At 32.8% G+C, this 20,958-nt stretch overlaps 1 protein-coding gene and 2 long non-coding RNA genes across 4 annotated transcripts; 1 reads left to right on the forward strand and 2 right to left on the reverse strand.

Annotated features, from left to right (window-relative positions):
• The first annotated feature begins 11,649 nt into the window (after positions 1-11,649).
• On the forward strand, positions 11,650-13,944 carry LOC112716620 (uncharacterized). The gene is made up of 4 exons (XR_003160423.3): positions 11,650-13,030; positions 13,143-13,294; positions 13,361-13,509; positions 13,743-13,944. It is a non-coding gene; the product is annotated as an uncharacterized lncRNA (long non-coding RNA).
• A 75-nt stretch (positions 13,945-14,019) lies between these two features.
• LOC140175772 (probable mediator of RNA polymerase II transcription subunit 26b) lies at positions 14,020-15,039 on the reverse strand. The gene is made up of 2 exons (XM_072204325.1): positions 14,620-15,039; positions 14,020-14,139 (listed from the first exon to the last, which is right to left on the reverse strand). Exons 1-2 carry the CDS (start codon positions 15,037-15,039, stop codon positions 14,020-14,022), a joined length of 540 nt encoding a protein of 179 aa, XP_072060426.1.
• Positions 15,040-17,149: 2,110 nt separating this feature from the next.
• On the reverse strand, positions 17,150-20,792 carry LOC112716622 (uncharacterized). 2 transcript variants are annotated; one of them, XR_011866946.1, is made up of 4 exons: positions 20,484-20,792; positions 19,787-20,133; positions 19,394-19,516; positions 17,150-18,083 (listed from the first exon to the last, which is right to left on the reverse strand). It is a non-coding gene; the product is annotated as an uncharacterized lncRNA (long non-coding RNA). The 2 variants fall into 2 exon arrangements; XR_003812112.2 differs by lacking the exon at positions 20,484-20,792 and having other exon boundaries at positions 19,787-20,402.
• Positions 20,793-20,958: the final 166 nt, after the last annotated feature.

Consider the following 20,958-nt stretch of genomic DNA (forward strand, 5'->3'; position numbering starts at 1 on the left):
ATCTTTTAATTACGTAATGAGTAGAGAAAATTGGTACGCATATAGTATTTTGACGTTTATAGTTCATGAAAAGTTTAATTCATATGATTTTTTTATTTATTTAGAATATTATACTAGAAGTTTTTGATATGGGTTGTGAGATAAATTAGAGACTTACGAGTCGAGATGGTCATCAGATTATCTAATTGGAGCAATAATGTGATACTTGCAAAGACACTCCGACACTCAAGTTAGAATGGATCTGAGAGGTATAAAATGTGTAGAATGAATGACGTACTTGAGGGGTCTCTAACTCCTTTTTATACAACTAGTGGTAGTTATCTCATCTCATCTTATCTGATTTGAATAAAGGAGGTATTCGAATTCGAATGTTGGTTAGAGATTGTAGGGTTGGTTTGAGCCGTCACCATCTTATCTTATTTGGCTAAGATAATGGAGGTATTTGAATTTGAATGTTGGGTCAGGATATTGGAAGTTATTGATCCGTCTTTGGGTTGTGAGGATGGCCCAATCTTGGGATTGTCAAGTTCGGTGACCGTTCTGAAAAAAGACCCGGAGATCGGATCCGAAACAGTTGTCTCCGGAACACGAGAGCATGCTTGCTTGGTCACAATATTGAGTTGTGGGAAAGCCCAGTTCTCTGTAGTTCGGGAGACTGTGAGAGGTCTGAAAAAGACGTGACGTCATCCCGCGCCAATTGGCGGGATGTTGGCGAGTTCCGCTTTCCGCGAGTTAGAAAGTCATTAGCTTAAACCTTAACGCCGCTTTTGTTGACGAGTTTGGTTTCTATTATCGAGATGTCGTGAGGGGACTGAAAAAGGCGTGACGTCATCCTGCACCGATTGACTGGATGTTGGTGAGTTCGGCTTTCCTTGAGTTGGAAGACCGCAGCTCATGCTTGTTTTGTGTGACCTTTTTGGGCCGTTATTATGAACTTATTATAGGCCTCTTGGTGGGCTGATTTCAATACTTTGCTTATTTAGTTTATTTAGATTTCCATTTTGTTGGCCTCGGAGGTGATCAATTTCTGGTGATAGCCATTTATTTAACTTATTTGGATATCCGCTTTGTTGGCTTTGTGGGTGATCGATCCTCGGGTCACTATTTTTTGTTATTTGGATATCCATTCTGTTGGCCTCGGGGTGACCGATCTCCGGGCCGTCATTTTTTGTTATTTAGATATTCGTTCTGTTGGTCTCGGGGAGATTGATCCCCGGGTAGCAGTTTACTTATTTGAATATCCGTTTTGTTATTTGGGTATCCATTTCGTTGGCCTCGGGGTAATCGATCTTTGAGTAGCTGTTTACTTATTTGGATATTCGTTTTGTTGGCCTTGGGATAATCGATCCTCGGGTAGCTGTTTACTTATTTGGATATCCGTTATGGATATTCGTTTCGTTGGCCTCGAGGTGATCGATCCCCGAGAAGCCATTTACTTATTTGGATATCCGTTTTATTATTTGGATATCCGTTTTTGTTGGTCTCGTGGTGATCGATTCCCGAGTAGCTGTTTATTTGTTTGGATATCCGTTTTGTTATTTAGATATCCATTTTATTGGCCTCGGGGTAATTGATCCCCGGTGGTACCGTATTTAGTTTGTGCCGTTCGACAGGACAATGCTTTTGAAAAAATAAATTTTATTTGAGATTTGGGCCTCATAAAAACCTCTCGATGTGGGTAGGAAAGAGTGTCTGGTAAGAAAATATACGATTAAACAACTTAAGCAATAACTAAAAGTGAAAAAGACAAAAAATAAAAGGTAAAGAGATAGTCTTAAAAGACCTCGATCTTGTTGCTTTGGAATGATGTCTTTACGTATAGTAGCAGCATAAGTTGGTGGCATTCCACGATCTCGGGAGCTCGGTCCCGTCTAGTCTTTTGAGCCTGTATAAGCGCCTTTTTCGATTACCGTCTTGATTCGGTAGGGACCCTCCTAGTTGGGCGTGAGCTTCCCTTCTCCGAGAGTGGGGAGACCGATGTCGTTTCGTCATAAGACGAGGTCTCCTGGTTCGAAGTCTCATCGTACTGTGTTGCGATTGTACCTTAGGCTTTGTCTGCGAGGTTCCACTTTGCTTCTTCGTCATTTTCTCCCACAGTTCTGTGCGGGCTGAGGTCTTGGCATGCAGTAAGGTCGGCGAGGAAGATGCTTGCCGAGTCTCGGGATCTCTTGCAAATGTCCATGCTGGTGTTGTTGCACTCTACCACAACTTCCCAGTCCCTGTGTATCGTTCTGATGGTGTCATCATTGGCCTGGAATTTCATGATTAAGAACTTGGTGAAGATGACAGTGGATAGGTCGTTGATTGTCTTTCTTCCGAGGATGTTATTGTAGGCAGTGGAGTCCTTGAGGGCCACGAACTTGGAGAGGATGGTCTTCCTCTGGCTTCTGGTTCCGATGGTTAGTGGTAACACTATGGAACCATCCAATTTGAGGAAGTTGTCTCCAAGTCCGGTCACCCTTTAACGGTGGGTTTGCATATTTTTGTTTCGGATATCCAGTTTGTCGAGTTCTCTTCTAAAGATGATGTTTGAATCAGCTCCGGTGTCGACCAGTATTCTTTTCACAAGTTCGATTCCGACTTTTGCCAAGATGACGAATAAGGCATCTTCCGCTGAGGTGCCGCGTTGGCAGTCATTGGAAAAAATGTGATCGCCGCTGGAATCAAGGAGATTGGTGCTTGATTTTTCGGCACATCCTTTCCGGTGATGACGTTTAGGATTATGGTGGGGTCAGTTTTTGGGCTTTCTTAGGGTTACCTGTCGTATCATCCTCGAGTTGCGTCCTTCATGTTATGGTGATCTTTCTCTTTGATTTCTCCTAGGCTCTCGAATGATTTTGGCGAACTCGGAGAGCTTGCCGTCTCGGATGGCTTGTTTGATGGCGTCTTTTAAATCGAAGCAATCTTGGGTTTTATGCCTTTATCTTCGGTGATAGTCACAATACATACTCTTGTTGCCACCTGTCTATTCTTTTAGTTGTTGCGCCTTTGGGAGGATGCCTCATTCTACTATTTTGTGGTAAATTTCTGTGATGGGAGCGGGTAGGGAGTGCAGTTTGAGAACTTTTCCATCCTGTGTGGTCGGTTGGTGTTTACACGTTTGGGATGCTGTTTCTAGGTCTCTTTTGGTAGTGGGTTGCTACGAGGTGCCGTATTGTCGTGCTGCCATTTGTTGGTAACCATGACTTGGCTTACCTTTTTGTCATTTATGTTTTCCCTCGCGATGCTTTGGATTTCGTTCATGGGCCAAACTGGCTTAGTGGTGAGGTGCTTTCGAAAGTCTTAATCTCACAAGTTCATTGGTCAGACAGAGACTGGCTATCGAGTCCGTGAGTCCATCCACTGTTAGGTACTCATCATTTAACCTGTCGAGGTATTTTCTCATGGATTTGTCTTATCTTTGGGTAATTCTATGTAGGCTGATTGGGTGCTTTGCTTTGGTGATCCTGGTAGTGAACTGGGCCATAAATTTTCTAGAGACGTCATTGAAGTTGGCTATAGAATCGTTTGGGAGGCCGTTGAACCGTTTGATAGCAGGGCCAGCGAAGGTTATCAGTAAGGCCCTGCATCGGACCGCAACGACGGCTCCTTCCAGGTTCATCCTGGCCTCGAAGGTCGTTAGGTGTTCCTAGAGATCCTTGGTGCCATCATACTTCATGTCGGTGGGTTTGTCAAAACCTTTAAGGAGTTTGGCCTTTAGAATTTTCTCGGTGAATGTGGTAGCTCCTATTATCACGTGCTTGTTTCTTGTTCGTTTGGCCTCCTGAGGTGCCTTCAGTCATCCTCGTTGCGTTGGCGCCACGGATCTTTAGATTCGCTCCGGTTGCGTTGTTTTCCTTGTCGTTCTTTAGGTGACCGTTCGTGTCTGGCCTCTCGATGTGACCGGGTTCTAGAGGTTGCTTGGCTTGTGTGTTCAGGATGGTATCATTTCTTGGAAGTAACTCGGCTCTCGAGGTTTTAAACTCTAAGGCATAACTCTTGGTTTATCTGAATTGCTTTCTATCTTAGGCCGTCGAGCGCTCGGGCTTCAGTGGGTCGTCGTTTGTCCTCCTTTGGTTGCTGTCGGATTGGGGTCGGCTGGCGGTGCATGGTGCTTGTTATCCTCCCGTAGGTGGGAGGAATGCTATCCTGGAGTTTGGGTGCTGGGGTTCGCGGGTTTGAGGAAGAACTTGAAGAGTTCAGGAGAAGAGGCGACCACGATGGGCATGGAGTCGAAGTAGAGAGAAAAGATGGGGCCATGGCGCTTAGAGAGACAGATGAGGGAGTGGTGGATGAGAGGGTCCCAAAGGTGGAGGTTTCCCACTAAAAGGAGACGGGCTTTGGATTTTGTCGTTCGAGTTAGGCAAAGGTGCATAAAGATTGCAAGTTGAAAAAACATTGTTCTTTTTTCCTCTCTGTTACTAGCAAGAAATCAAGTGAGTGAGTTTGAGGGTTACTCCTCAAGGTTCTCCGTCATGCCGCCACGACTTGGCAGTTCCCACAAACAGCGCTATTGTACTAGAAGTCTCTGGTACGGGTTGTGAGATGAATCAGAAACTTGCGAGTCGAGACGGTTGCCGAATTATTTGACTGGAGCAATGGGGTGGTACCTACAAAGACACTCCGACGCTCAAGTCAGAATAGATCTAAAAGGTATAATGTGTGTAGAATGAATGACGTACGTGAGGGGGGCTCTAGCTCCCCTTTATATAGCTAGTGGTAGTGATCTCATCTTATCTTATCTGCTAAGATAAGGGAGGTGTTCGAATTTGAATGTTGGTAGAGATTGTAGGTTGATTTGGGCATTCATCATCTTATCTTATTTGGCTAAGATAAGGGAGGTATTTGAATTCGAATGTTAGATCAAGATATTGGAAGCTATTGATCTGTCTTTGGGTCGTGAGGATGGCCCAATCTAAAGATTGCCGAGTTCGGTGACCGTTCTGAGGAAAGACCCGAAAATTGGATCCAAAACAAATATCATACGATGAAATTTACATCAAACATGAACCATAAAAAATCTCTACGAAACATTAAGTTGTCGCGTATAAAATATTTTATATAATTAAAAAACACATTAAAAATTTTTTAAAAATATATAATTTATAATTTTATATTTATAAAATAATAAATATTTATATTTAATAAAAATTTAAAAATAATATATACATATTACACAATTGATTTTATAAAATATTTATATTTTATAAAAAATTTTTAAATATACTAATACACAGGTATTTCAGTAATTTTTAATTGTTGATCTTAATTATAAAAAATATATATAATATATAATTAAGATTATTAATTAAAATGTACTAAAACACAGTATATTGGTATACTTAAAAACTTTTTTAAATATCATTTGATTGCTATCACTACTCTCCTGAATATATATGTTCTCGTCAAAAAAATAATTATAAACTAAATTTTTTTTAAATATATCTAAAATATTGGTGTTTCAATAATTTTAACCGTTGATTTTAATTAATATATTATATACATTGTTTATAATTAAAATAGATGGTTAACATTATTATATCCATACTCTCTCTCTCTCTCCTCAGCTGATTGAGCGCAATTGATGCACATGCTTCTCGCTTTAATTTATACACCATAAACAATTTTCGGATGTCTAATTATACAAAAATTAAAATACTTAAACTTTTCAACGATACAAATTAGAATTCGTTGAAGTCATTCATATATACTTTTAAAGTCGGTTGGTTATATATGATTAGATTTAGGTCGCATTAATTTTTTTTTTAACGAAAGAGAGTGATAAGCAAGTTTATCTGTTTTGCACTTTTGCCTAACAACCCTATAAATGAAAACGAAGATGTGGCCATTAATTAGCTGAGCATGTGTATCCCCATTTGTTAGTCCAAAACGATGGATTAAACATGATGATTAAGGTAATAATTGAACACAACAAGTAATCATATGAGAGGTATGGTACAAAATCTTGATAATTAACTAGCTAGCTAGGGTCGTTTTCATTTTAATTTCTTAGTTACACTTTTTAACTTGCACTAACTTTAAGCCATTGTAAGCATTTTTTTTAATGTGATAATTATTTGGATAGTTTCTTTTGAAAATGAAAATTTATCAAATTTTGCATACAAGAAATGGGAATCAAACGCAATAAACTGAAAAGTTAACTTGCTAATTAAAAGTACTATTTCACTCCATGAATGAATGCAGAGTACCCGAACCAAAACTTTGAATTATAAAAGAAACGATGAGAATTGAGATAAGAATTTCGCTAAAAATTTAATAGAATATTTGTATAATATGTACAATGAATTATTTATTTGGTTTAATATGGGTTAAAAAATAAATATTTAAAATAAAATACTACTAATTTTTCAAACACAATATATTCATATTATCCAGAATAACCATTTGAGTACCAGAAATAATAAACATCTGATATCCTACTGAATCGAATATCTCTAAACCACTATTATACACATTGTACAAATACTCCATTAGCTCTCTGTACTTTCTATCGAGATAAATCCCAACTTTTGTAAATATATAGAGATACCGCAAAACGAAGTTTCATGCAACTTCGTTATTTTCAAGGGTTCAAGGACATGTTTTGTTTTACTTAGTCCTATTGAATACTCCTGTGATCATATTATTCCTATCTCCTGAATTTCTATTTTGAGCTACACATTTTCATTTAACATAAAATTGTTGCTGCCAGTTTTTTCAGTGTTTTTTTTTTCCTTTTTTTTTTGATAGGGAGTGTCTTTCATTTTTGGCCCCACGTGGGGTTGTCACCTGTTTCCTTCGTAGAAATCTAAGCTCTACCCACTCTTTTCTTGTTTTGTTATGCATCGTAGATCCACTTATTTTTTTGTTTTATTTTATATATAAATATTCTACCCATTGTTTTTAGTTTGGCACAGCATACTTACTACATACCGTTGACAGGAAAGTTGGATTGTTGTTTTCTAAGTTCTTGTTCATAAATTTTAATCAGCTTATTAATCTTCCTTTACCACCGTCTTTTTGTCTGCCTTCAATGACAGCTACTTTAGTATAATAAAGAAAGAAATTAGCAATTTATGAATGTCTTTTGTTTTATTTATTTTTAATTAATAAGTTCTCTTCGATTTTACTTTTGTAATGTGTCTTTCATATTCAAGCTAATACTTAAACACATAAAAGTACAACTGCATATCAGTATATTCAATTTTATTTTTAACTAATATACTTAAAATGAGTTTAGAGATAATATACATTGTTAATACCAAAATTAAAGTTATCATGCTTCGTATCCGTACATGCGAATACTGTTATTTCTTAAGCATTACTAATACTTCACTCAAACGATGGCCTCCACAAACAATAAATTTGGTCAGATGCATGGCATGGGACTCTAATTTAATAACAATCAATTATTACATTGACTTATTGAGTGGTTTTTATGGAGCCAACCCTAAATTAATTACTCTTAAGATTAGGACAAAAACTCTGTCCACTTAATTAAGTCATTCAATCATTTTAGGGTTAACACATTCATTATTATGATGATGATCATGAATTTATTTGGATTCTAATTTTGCTAAGCAATTCCCCCTTCTTAACATTCTGTCCAAAATTTGTTGACCTGGTAGCTGTAATTTTTTTTGTTATAGAATGTTTATTGGGCCCTAGTTGGAGGCCCAAATAAATATGGGCCCCATCTCCTTTATTGGTAAGATTACTCGATTCTTATTTTCTTATTACAATTGTAATTTCACTCCTTATCGTAAAACGACAATACCATGATTATACATCAACATCTAGCAAGAAATAACTCAAGAATGAAATTTCTTACGCAGAAAAAAAATTACAATAATTATTATATTTTACTTAATTTAAGATTATTTGAAAATTGTGGAATTGAATGATTGTATACGTACGTAGGTGGCAAATTTTTTCCCTTTGTACCAAACGTTATTGGGGGGATCCATATCATATCCATTGTTGGTAGATAAACATTTTGTAGTAAGAAGACACGTGTTAATTTGATTGAAACATATCATGACTTTTGGCAACTGCGTTTTCTAACAACAAAAATTCGTGTCGTATTCATGTGTGATTCCCCAATTGCATATGGTCATATGGAGAATTTAATTTAATTTTGAAGTATGTGTTGGACTGTAGCGTAAATTTATAGAATGTAGATAGAAATGCAGAATGGAGGGTGGTGAGTTATCGAAAATGGGGTTGGTGGTTGCATGCATAAGGCATGTTACTATGTTAGATTGTTAGCGACCCTTTTAATTGCCTTTGTCACTTAACTAGAAAATTATCAATAATCCCAACTAAATAATTAGGTGCAATAAGCCGCGTGGATAAAATGGTAATTTAGAATATATAAATTATAGCTGCACAAATTAAAAAAATAACATAGAATACTAGAGGTAGTAAACAGAGAAGTCTGTTCCGTTTTGTCCTGCCTAGTAAAGTGATTTTAAATTTCTCTTTCGTTCTGTTTAATGGTAGGTTAAAATATTTTTTTTATAAATTATTAAATATTAAATAATATATAAGTTCACAACTATTTCAATAAATTTATAATTTTTAAAGATAAAAATTATAATTTTTAAATTCACAAACATTAAAATCTTTATAATTATAAATACATAATAAACATAATTATAAACAAATTTTTTTAAACAACATAATAAAATAATATTGTCAAAAACAAAACAAACATTATCCAAAATTAGGGATGTATATGAGTCGGGTGAAAATATGTTTGCCTTAACTCGAACTTGATTCTAAATAATAATCGGGTATATTTTTTAGACCCTTATCCGGCCATTGATCTAGTGAAATCTTACTACTTTCGGGTCACACTAAAGTCGGATCTAAAACCCGTGAAATTCAGGTCTTGATAAATTTTATGTCAAAAACATACTTGTTAGCGAGAAGTTGATATCCATATTTGAATTTGAATTTATCTATAAATTATAATTTCAAGCTTCTTTGATCTATTTTTTAATTTAACAAGTGTGATTAAAAATAAAATAATAAACTTATAATTAATATAATAAAATATTAAAATTAATTTAAAGCATATATACCTGTTTTAGTCTCTTCAAGATATACATGGATCAGGTGAAGTCAGATTTGTTTTGAAATAATGACTGGGTCTATTTTTGAGACCCTTACCCGACCCTAAATCCGGTGAAATCACACCAAATTAGACTCCAAAGAATTTGGGTCCGAGTCGGATCTTCGGACTGGGTCGGGTCATGTACACCTTTATCCAAAATATATAATTAAATATCTTTAAATTTGTAGTCAATCAAATATAAAACATAATCCAAAATATAACTTAAAACATCTTCAATTATCATCTTCATCATCTTGTAGATCAATAACATCATAAAAATTTGTAAAAAAATGGCTCTGACAAAAAAATACATGGCCCGTGCAAGCCCATCCCGCCCCGCCGAAGTCTACGTATTAGACGGTGCGGGTTAGGCGTGTTTTTTAAATTCGGTGGTTTCAACTTTTCAATCCAATCCGCCTTTTTTAGCGAATTACGTGGGCCGACCTGATAGGTTTTGACCCGTTTTCCACTCTTATATAATGCATAAAATTTAATTTTAATACATTGTCTGTGTAAAATAATTTTATATATGCATTTAATTATATAATATCACATAATAAAAATAACTACTTTTCATTTTAACTGCATAAATAATTATTTAAAAAAAGAAATATAATTATATAATTGTATAATTTATACCGTCGATGTATTAAAATTAAACGCATAATACATGTGGTTCATTTTTAATAGAAAGTAAAAAATTATATAATTGTCAGAATATAATATACATTATTAATTTAGTATCTATTATTACGAATATTAATTAGAATATATTTATAAATATAAAAACTACACTAGTCAAATCTTGTAACAATATTAAACTGTAAAATTAATGCTTACTATATTTATTTATTATACTCGTCCTGTTATGATGGCAATTAGTTGGAATTAATTGATCACTTATTTTACTTGTATCAAATTTTAACACATTTTTTAGGCTAATTAATCATTAAAATAATTAATTTTTAAGAATAATAAAATAATTATAATTTGAATACATGAAGTTAAAATGGTAAAAAATTAATTTTTTTAAATACTTAAAGTATTTTATTTTGTGACAAAAAGAAATAAAATAGGATATGCCATTTTACTTTAAAAATTTGATTAAAAAACCAATTTTAGTGAAGTAAAGAAATTCTAAATGTGAAAGTTATTCACTTTTGTAAAATTTGTCTAATGCTTATTTTAAATCAAATAAGACTGTAATAATTTATTTAAAAGTGATCTAAAAGAATAAAGGGTTTAGATAATATATACCATAAGAATAAAGGTCAAAACTACAAATAATAAATGGTTTTAAATAATTTATTTTAATAAATATATAATAAATATATTAAAAGTTTAAAATTTTTATCTTTTTATTAAAAAAAATAATTAATAATTTTATTATATGTCTTTATGGTTAAACTCAAATAATAAACTGTTTTTTCAAATACCCACTAATAATTTTTTATTATTATTTTTAATTTAAATTAACATTAACGAATTTTTAATTTTGTACTAAAAATATAATTTCTTTAATATTCTTCTTTTTATTTTATTATCCAGAAAAGAGTATGGTTTATTATCAACCGCCCCTCTTCTACTTGATCTACTTGGAAATGGATCTTTTTTATTTTTTTGAACACTTAAAAAAATAAAATATGATCTCTTATTTTTAATTTTATAAGTAGGACCAAAATTAAATAAAAAATAAAAAATAATAAATAATAAGATTAAGCACTAGATACTATCTTATTTTTTTTCTCATTAAAAAAATCCATTTCCTGATCTACTTACATTTAGCTACATGTATTAGTTTAATATATATTTTTTTCCTGTATGAATATGATTATTATTTGGTACAAGTACAACAACCACTCCTATATTGCATGCCTATTAATTCCATTAGCATCATGTTGCAATCAGAGCCACATTATCTCTCTTTTTGTTCTGGTCTTGAAGCCGAAGTCCTTATTGCTATAAAATGATGATCATCAAAAGACTATAATCTATATAGTGGTATATATTATGAAAAGGTCTAGGACAACAACTTTATTAAATTTTGATCAGTATATAATCAGTAAAAAAAAATGAATATCAATCTCACACTATTAAAGTTATTATTAATAATTATTTAATGACTATAAATCACAAAAATTGCTTACCCTTAATATTCCTCGTATATTATTGCCCGTTATTTCTTATATTTGGTGTGAACAACATTATATTGCAACTACCCTTCTATTTGAGGTTGCGGCAATGGTACGGTCATTATCATCCAATGTCACTACCATATGGCCCTCATTCCTCTTATATTTTTTATGAAAAGTATTTGTTAACAAAAAAAATTTAGTTAAAATCAATTAAAATTTACTTAATTTAATATTTATTAATTATAACTAATAAATATTAAATAAGATAACAATTAATAAATACTAAATAAAATAAATTATGATTTTTTTTTATATTTAATATTATCGATTTTTCATCTTGTTATTATCTCTATATTTTTGTCTTTTTATGTTCATTTTAATTCTGTATTTTTTTCAATTTTCTGTAAAGTTCTTTTTGCTTAGTTTATTTTTATTCAAGTTTGTTCTTTTCTGTTCTTGTTGCATTCCAAATTTCTATGGAATTTTCTTGTACTTGCAAATCAAAGTTGTTTTCCTTTCCTTGTTTATTTGTGGATTCTGCAAAGTTTGTAGCTTCTTTTTTTTCATTGATAAAGTAAAAATTTTGTAATACTGGTACTCGCAAGAGAAATATGTTTCGTTTTCAGATATTAAATTTAAAATCATTCTAGATGTTTGCAATTGTTAAAGTTGTCATTGATTTCAATATATATTCAATCATCTATGTTGTTAATTTGTCATGTACATGTTCTCGAATTCTTAATTTGATCATATTTTATTTTCCATCATGCATGTAGAATAAAATAAAATATTAAATTTGCTATAAAAATAAATTCTAAATAAACAAAAACAAAATAATATTTGAACTTCAAACCAGCGTCTTTATAAAACTTACTTAAGGTTATGAAAATCGAACCGATCGTTAGTACGCAGATTACTATCTATCTAACAAAATTCTGGAAACTATCTTACTTTAGCATAAATATATGCCTATCAAGAATTTAAAACACTAACATATAAGTTTGTTAAGATCAAATATCATATCAAGCATAAATGGTAGATTAAGCTTCCTGATTCAGTTATGGAATCTCAAGAACTAGTTTTGCCTTAACCACAGTTTTTTCAGTTTTTTTGAGAGCTTCTGCTTGCATCTCTAGGAATAGGTTGTATATCCGGAATGTACTTTATGATCCTTCTCCCTGTTGAAATTGAAATTCACAATAAGGTATGAGAAAGCAAGATTTTGTAGTCATTGCTGGTTTCCAACTTAGAAAACAAAAAGGGATCATAAAAAAGAGGCACACACTCTTTTCATGTGCTTGGTATCTCTGATGGAGTTTCTTCTTTGAGATTTCAAGTTTCTCATCCAAGTTTGATGCCTGTGGAAAGAAAATGACACATGGCTTTATGTAACATTAAAATTCCGTTTTCTGTTTTCTGCTTCTTATATAAAGAAAAAGACAGAGTTGTGTTCTTACTTGGCATTTTAGAGCAGAATTTGACCTATCATGAGCTTTCTTCTTGTTCTGAGTCTTGATGTCATTCTCAAGTGAATTTGTTTTCTGATTTGGTTCCTTCAATGCAGACTTTTGGCGCTTTATGATAGGGAATGACTCTGATAACTCTTGCCTCAGTGGCAGCTCCACTTTTCTTTTGTTTTCTGTTGTTGTGGATTTCCTTTTCCTTCCATGAATCATATCAACACCACTGCTGTTGTGTGAAGGTCTAAAATCTCTTGGATTGTTTGCAATGGTGATTTGTTGTTGCTTTCTTTTTCGGAGTTTGTTGCGGCGGATTGATGCTGATCCTTCATTGATAGGTTGTTGCACTTCCATTTTATTCTTCTCTTCTGTTGTTGGAATCCTTCTTTTCTTGAGTTCATGAGGCTTTTCATTTTCACTGCTAACTTTAGGATCTGTTTTTGCATAAAGAGAAGCACACAACCTTGTTAATGGATTTCAATTCAACCAGAATGGAGGGAAACCAATACTCTAAAGGTTGTTGACTCACTTCCATCTTCATCTAGTTCCTCAAAAAACTTCAACCAGGAAAGAAAGCGGATCGTCGCGCCATCAGGAGAATAGTAAGAACAAAAAACAGAATTTTATTGTTTTCGCTTTAATGCTGACAAGCTTAAATAATTGTGCAGATTAACGTACGGTTAGAAGTTCTGATGGAGGCATGGTACACACTAAAGCTCCTTCATCCATTGGAGGAATAGGCAATGCATTTTCATCCAAAAGGGTGGAAGATTCAGGGCATTCACTACTCCTTTCTGTGTAAATTTGTGTAAACAAGGTAATCTTATAATCTAGCTACTATCTAAATGCAATTTAAGTGAGCTACTATTAATACCACTAACCTGAAAGTGCAGCATAATCAGCATCACAGTCCTTTATAATCCTCTTAAATATGCTGCAATGATATTTTATCAGATATAGTTTCATTTGAAAGAAACTACATTTCAACTATACTAAGAAAATCTTAGATAAGTCTTTATATAAGTCCTAATCATAGTTATCAAAACTCAGATAATAAGGTTGCAAGGACAAAGGTGACATGACTCATACTTAGTAGTCTTCAATGCTGCTTCCGTAACCTTCCTTGACCAGTGATATTGAAGAACATTCACTGTAGGTCTAATATTTGTAGCCTGAAGAACACAAATTTTGAGAAATATAATGTTTTTTATGGAGATTGAGAGATAAATGAAGTCATTATCTATTGCCATCATTGTTGGATATGAAAATTTAGTATTAAGTGCTTCATAATCTGTTAAGAAAACTATTTAGTAGTATTGAATTGGAATTACTTGTAGAAATTTGTGCATTTATAAAAGCCAAATCTATGCATACTTACATGTATCTCTCCAACTGATTGAACAATCAATGACAGCACCCTTAACAAATTTACTATCTCTGTCTCTGTCTGTCAAAACAAAATCCATTCAAAATTTAGGACAAATTTATGATTGAAAGTAGACAAACTTTTTAGAAGAACACTTCAAATTATGATTATTGCATATATTAGCTATCTGATTGCAAAGTTTCATCTAAAAAAATTCTAATACTACCTCAGTTATGTTTGTTGTGGTTTTTGAAATGTATCACACAACTAAAAAGGGATAACCGAAAATAGAGGAAAGGAGTTTACTATTTACAAAAATTGTATAAATTTGGCTGTATTAAAATCTTATTTTCATTTTCTGTTTTTATTTTTCGTGTCATTCATTACACGAATTTTGCAAAAATATATAAATAATAAGAAGGAAAAAAAAACCTTTTTATTGTTATAATTTTTTTAGTAGAATTTGAACGTAGAATATACAAAAAATGAAATCTGACACAAAATCCATTTTGAGCATAACAATTTTTATTAATCTCAGCACAATAAGTTATAATCACTAACCTCTTTGTGATGGTTGTAAAGTCTCTCCTTAATCTCCAAAATATGCCTAATATTATGGTACTCATCCTCAATCCTATTACCCAATTCCTCAGTTTCCTCAATGGTGTAGTTGCTAGTATTTTGGTTAAATCCAATTACCTTTGTATCCCCAACCTTATCATTATTATTCCCTCCATCAAGAAGCTTATTACTATTAGCACATTCAATTTTGTCGCCCTTAACATTATTATTTGAGTAATGGTAGGTTTCACAGACTTGAAGAACAGAATAAAGTTTCTCCATAATCTTACTCCTTCGGTGCTTGAACATTTTGGGATAATCTAAAGCAGCCACGTCAATTGCATTGTGGATTACATCAAAGATGTTACATTCTGCACCCTCAAAATATTTCTTCCACTCTTGATGGCTATCAGAATTCATGGGGACTAAACAAAATTAATTCTTTTCCAAGAAATAAATAAAAAAGAATTCACCTTAGGGAGATTCTGCTTCTGGAGTACTACAGATTGACACAGACATATAGATCAAAATCTACCACTGATATAATTCAAGGCATAACAATAAGACTATACCACAAATTAATAAAAGTGCAATAAGAGAACTATGATTGGGAAAATAGAGATTCACCATTTGGTGATTTTCATCTGATAATGCTCTTTTGGTATGTCTGGAGTGGATTCTGTGCTATTAATGACATTAAAGAGTTTTTCAATTCATTGACACAGGACACCGTTTATGGAAAAGTTACCATGTAGTGTGGCCTAAGGATAATATGGGAAAGATGTTTTTGAAGAATTTGAAGCTACATTTTCCATCGAATGACTCTCTTCATTCTAATTTCTAAGAGTGATCCTTCTGGTTCTGTATGTTTCCAAAACAAATATCACACTCTTGAAAAGGCTTCAAAGTTCAAACTTAACACTCGTGCGAGGGAACTAATTTTTGTCATAAACAAAGTTTCATGTATTAAATGGATTTTTTTCTAAAATAAAATAAAAAAGTTCGCCGCACCCTGGCGGACTCTATAATTTTTATAGAGTTTGTCTAACCCCAGCGAGCTTTATTTCAAATTCTAAACAAAATTGTTAACTCAAATTCTTAAACTTCATAACGGACAATGACAGCCATTATCATCGTCTCTATAGTATATAGGAATATACAAGAATACACAGGAATAAGTCATATTTTTATTGAGAAAATAATGATTTTTTATAATATTTTTTTTATTTTATTTCAAAAAAATCCCTGTATTAAATATTTAGTTGACTTCTATTTATTGTAATACTCTTTTTAAAATTCTTGATAAGGTTATTCTGCTAGCCCCTCTCAGTAATTACTTTTTTAGCCTTTGCTTTCTTTTTAAAAGTTAGGTTGCTTATTATTATTACTAGTGCATTAATATTAATCCACAATTTTATAAATTAAATATGAATAATAATAAATTTTATTTTAGTTAAAATGATAAACATGTTACACTAAAACTAAAAGATTATGGGTTCAACTCTTGGTGTTAAATTTTTTTATATAATAAATTGTATATGATAAAGGGTATTAAAAAAATTGTGCACTAAATCCCCTCCAATCCTTATTATTATTTATGTAATAGATTATTATTATTATTAATTGGGAATATTTATTAATTACATTGATAATACGTATAACTTGCTCCTTTGTAACTTTTTTTTTTCTTTTTCAGAATATTTAAATGATTTTCTTTTTATTCTGGCTTGAAGAAAAATGAATTTTATGTTAATTTTTAATAGGAATGCAATTGAAGTGTTATCATTAACGAGTGGTCTTATATCGATAAAATATTGACGTAAATAATAATGGTTCCCTTTGGGCTTTTCCTTCAAGTATATAGATTAAATTGAAACCTACGAATTAATCTGATGGAGTAAATGCATTTGTCATGTGAAGAATACCTTTCCTTTTTTTGTCATTTGTCTACAAAATCTTATTTGTATTTAAAGTAGCTAAAATATTATTTTTAGAAATTTATTTTCCAAAGCAATTCTCATATATCATGAATGGCAAGGTCATAGCATTTTCTTTTTCTCAATAGATCTATAACACCAACCACCAAAACAAAAAATTAACCAATTAATACAGTTGAGAATCCGATAACATAAAAGTGGATACAAAATTTAACACACAATCCTGCAATTGAACAAGCACCTAGCAACCATCATTAGTGCTTTGCTAACTCGAAAAAATCTTAAACAAGGGTTGTTAACTTATTATATTGATTATAACTTGAGAATCCAATTAACCAAAAAGAATAGAGATTGCATGAATAAGGCGATGCAAGTAAAATAAATACACTACCCAAAAAAACCTGATCTGGCGAAGCAACTTTTTTTTTTTGGCAAATTATCCCCATAGATTTAACACAAAAGGACAGAGTTCAAATTATATGATAAAATTCAATTCCATCATTCTATATTTCTATTTACTATTTATTTAGTAAACCACCGTGATGCTGAGATTAATCCAACTGTTTAGTAACAGAAATTTGATAACTACATCATTTTAGAGGAACAAATGGAATTGGTATACCCTACCTGTTTAGGAATCTACATCAAGTAAAGTCAATATTTGTATATACTATTTCTATCAAATTAAAGGTCCTCACAAACTGATTAAACCTAAAATTTACACATGCAAGCAACTCATTCAAAATTGGAGCAATGGAACCATCATTCTATGGACATAAGGAAATTTAGATCTTTATACTTCAGGCTACCAGAATGACTTCCCCTCTTCTCCTCCTGCAACATCAGCCTCTTTTCCTCAATGCTGTCACTAACAACCAATCTAACAATCCTTACAGTCTCTTTCTGTCCAATGCAATGGACGCGATCCATTGCCTGTTCCTCGACAGCCGCATTCCACCATGGCTCCATGAAATACACCGTGGTGGCGGCTGAGATTTACACCTGCACCTAAAACCCTAAGGCCTGCAAGCAGAACGGTCGGTCCATTTTCTTTAGTGTCTTGAAATTGATCAATAACACCAGCCCACTGTTCAGCCGTCATCAAGCCATCAATGCGCAAAGTCTTGAAACCAGCCTCCTTCAACAGCACTTCCAATAACACTAACACCTTGCGAAATTGTGAAAACACAACCGATTTTGCTGTTGGCTTCTGTTCCCTTGATTCTTTGAGAAATTTTATCAAGGCAGATGTTTTGGAAGATAACTCTTGATCCGATTATGAGGATGTAGAGGTACTATCAGCTCTAGAAGGCTCGATTGGGGCTGAGAACAAGTCAGATTCAGATAGAGCTCTACAGCAAAGAAGACAACGAGGGGATCCGCTGGATTGTATAATTCTCAAAATATAGACTCTGCAGAAGATAACGATGTTTGCTGAAGGAGAAGAGTAAATTGGGCACTCATAAGCTTCACATTTTTGCAGCGTTTCAACTAGCCTTCGCAACAACCGTGGGTTATTGGAAACATCTTATCAAAAACAGTATGGTTAGTAGAATATACTAAACGTCATGTTTACCTCTTCTTCACAGTTATCACAGAAAATAGATATTTCTATCTGAATCAACATACCAAGACATCATTCATATTGTGAAACCAGGAGCCGAACAGAACTATGTATATTCTTTAAAATGTTTTAAGGGAAAATAAAACGAATTCATCCATATTCCAAGATTCAAAACACTGAGCATTCTGGAATTTGATAAAAAGAAATTAATTGTACATCAGACACTAAATTATGTTGAACATTCTGATTCTAATACTGCACTAATCCAGAGAAGTGCCAGTAATTTTCGGGAATTATGACTCAGTCTAAAGTGGTAAGTTTGGTGTCTCTTTAAATTAAGGATCAAAAGTTCAGCATCATGCGTTAAAATTTTGTGAAAATCCTGTTCTCAGGTTCCATTTCATGAGAAGGATGTAAATTTACTGTAATAAAGTAAGCGACGACGTTGAAGCAGTCACATGGAATTATGGATTATGGAATAGAAAGAGAAAACATGAAAAACATTGATAAATTGAATATAGGAATCTACTAAGTCCAATTTAGATAAATAACTTAAATAAGTTTTTTTGGAAGAAGAGCTAAAAGTATAAGGACTTTTATTAATAGCAGTTTATAAATAAGTTATTTTGTGTTTGGATTTTTAGTGATAGAAGTACTTATTTTAAAGTTGTAGCGTTTTGATAAATAACTCGAAAAATACAATTTTTTTACACAAGAAAATAGATATTAAAATAACGATGATAATAAATATTTTTTAATATTGAATGTTGATTTTATATAATCTAATCACTAAGATTACAATAGATTAGGCAATTGATTTTTTATTTGTTCTCTTATTAGTTCTATTTTGCTAGGGCTTTCACATTCAATTCTTCTCACATAATATCATTAGAAATTGGTTCTTCTACTTCACCTCACCCATAAATTCTAATTCACAATAATCTTAGTGGCAATGCCAAAGAAATTAGTGTGTAGTTAGTGTTTGCTGTTTTATTGTGTATGATATGGTAGGTGAAAATAAAAAATAAATGTAAAATGTGTGTCAATATATATTTTGTTGCTGTTTATTTATTTTTTTTCTCCTATTAGAACTCTCTCTTCCTTTATTGGGATCAAGAACTTGCTATTACTAACTATAAAAATAATAGCAAGCTATATAAAAATAAAATCACATGTGAAAAAATAAAATTAAAATTGAGATTTCATACCACACACAATGTTAAATACAAATTTAATAATAAAAATAGAGTGGTAAAATGATAAAAAAAAATACCTGAAAGAAATATATGCAGTAGGTGGATGGATCATTGTCTAAAAACGTGATGGAAGGTCAATACTTCCATGAATCATTATGCGAAAATAGTGGTGGAAGGGCAGTGCTTCTAGCAGATGGAACCTTGCGTGAAAATGGTGGTGGAAGGCCAATATTTATAGCAGAAACAGAAAACAGAAAACATTTTATACGGGAGTGATAGAATGACTTATGGAGCAAAAAGCTATGAATTAACTTTTCGAGAAGTTAAAAGCTTTTCTTTAAAATAGTTCCAAACACGCCTATTATGACTTTTCATAATTTAAAAAAAAAAAAAAAGTAGCTCTGTTACTTCCCAAACGGGCTCTAAGTAAATATCTACTATCTCTACTGTGTGACAAGGAGAGTATATACCTTCAAGACTTAAACGGAATGTGTTTCCAAGATCACTGGGACACAATGCTACATCAGCACAGACTTGACAAAGATGCAAAATGGTACTTAGTACAGCAGTAAACTTAACTCTTTTGGTATCCTTCCTCATTAAAAGCATCACTTCACCTTTTATCCAATTATACACTTTCCGTTCTTCTTCCTTAAGTTCAGCATAGAGTCTCAATAGTTTTTGGTAGCATCCCTAACAATTCATTGTCTTTTGTTTTTCTTAACAAAATTGCCTTCATCAATACCCGATGAAACAAGTTGGTAAAACAATCGTAAAGACTGAAACCACTTATACAAGAAACAAAAACCCAAAACACCTGAGAACAATCAATGAAGTTCATTCAGCCCAAAGGCAGAGAACATTCAACACAACTACACAAAGAAATAAGAAAAATAGAAGGCAATATTTCACAGATTTGACCAAATTCTTCACAGCAATACAATCTTAAATCTTCAGTCTCAAGTAATGTGTGGAACAGGCTTAAAATACATGTTATAAACAAATAATATGCTGAATTCAGCTTAGGCTCATGACTAATGTAATGAAACCCAATGCAGCTTATTATGCAATGTAACACAATGCAACAGAAAGCTTTGATCACAACAATGCAACACAATTCAGTGGTATCTGAATTCCAAAATATATGAATTAAAGAAAGATTCATACCTCAAGGCGCTCGTGGCCGATGTTGAGGCCTTGATTTATGGGACGCTGAATGAACCGGTTCCAACTTTCTCTATTGGAGAATGGTTCAAAATCCAGGAAACTCATGAATGCAAATGCGTCCACGTAGCCATCCTTGATGGGTGTGGCGGTGACAGCCCACCTCCTCTTGGAATTGCGGTGCATCATCATTTGCCTTCGCCCGGTTCCTGACAACCTCTTTTACCGGCGACTCTGCCCCTTTGCTCTCCAAAGCAGCAAGTGTAGCTTAAGTAGTGAGCACCAAATCCTTAGCCATCAACTCCTCAGCCCTTGCCCTTTTGTTACCATAGTACACCTCAAATAAGACAGTGAATCTGGAAAAATGTGATCCTCCAATTGTGAAATTCAAGTTGACACCACCGACACTGAACACACAATCAGAGTTGGACCATTACCTTTTGCTCTCTCTTGTCGTTGTCGCACTTGATAAAGGTAA

This window comes from Arachis hypogaea, chromosome 10 (genome assembly GCF_003086295.3).
Source record: "Arachis hypogaea cultivar Tifrunner chromosome 10, arahy.Tifrunner.gnm2.J5K5, whole genome shotgun sequence".
NCBI classification, from domain to species: Eukaryota; Viridiplantae; Streptophyta; class Magnoliopsida; order Fabales; family Fabaceae; genus Arachis; species Arachis hypogaea.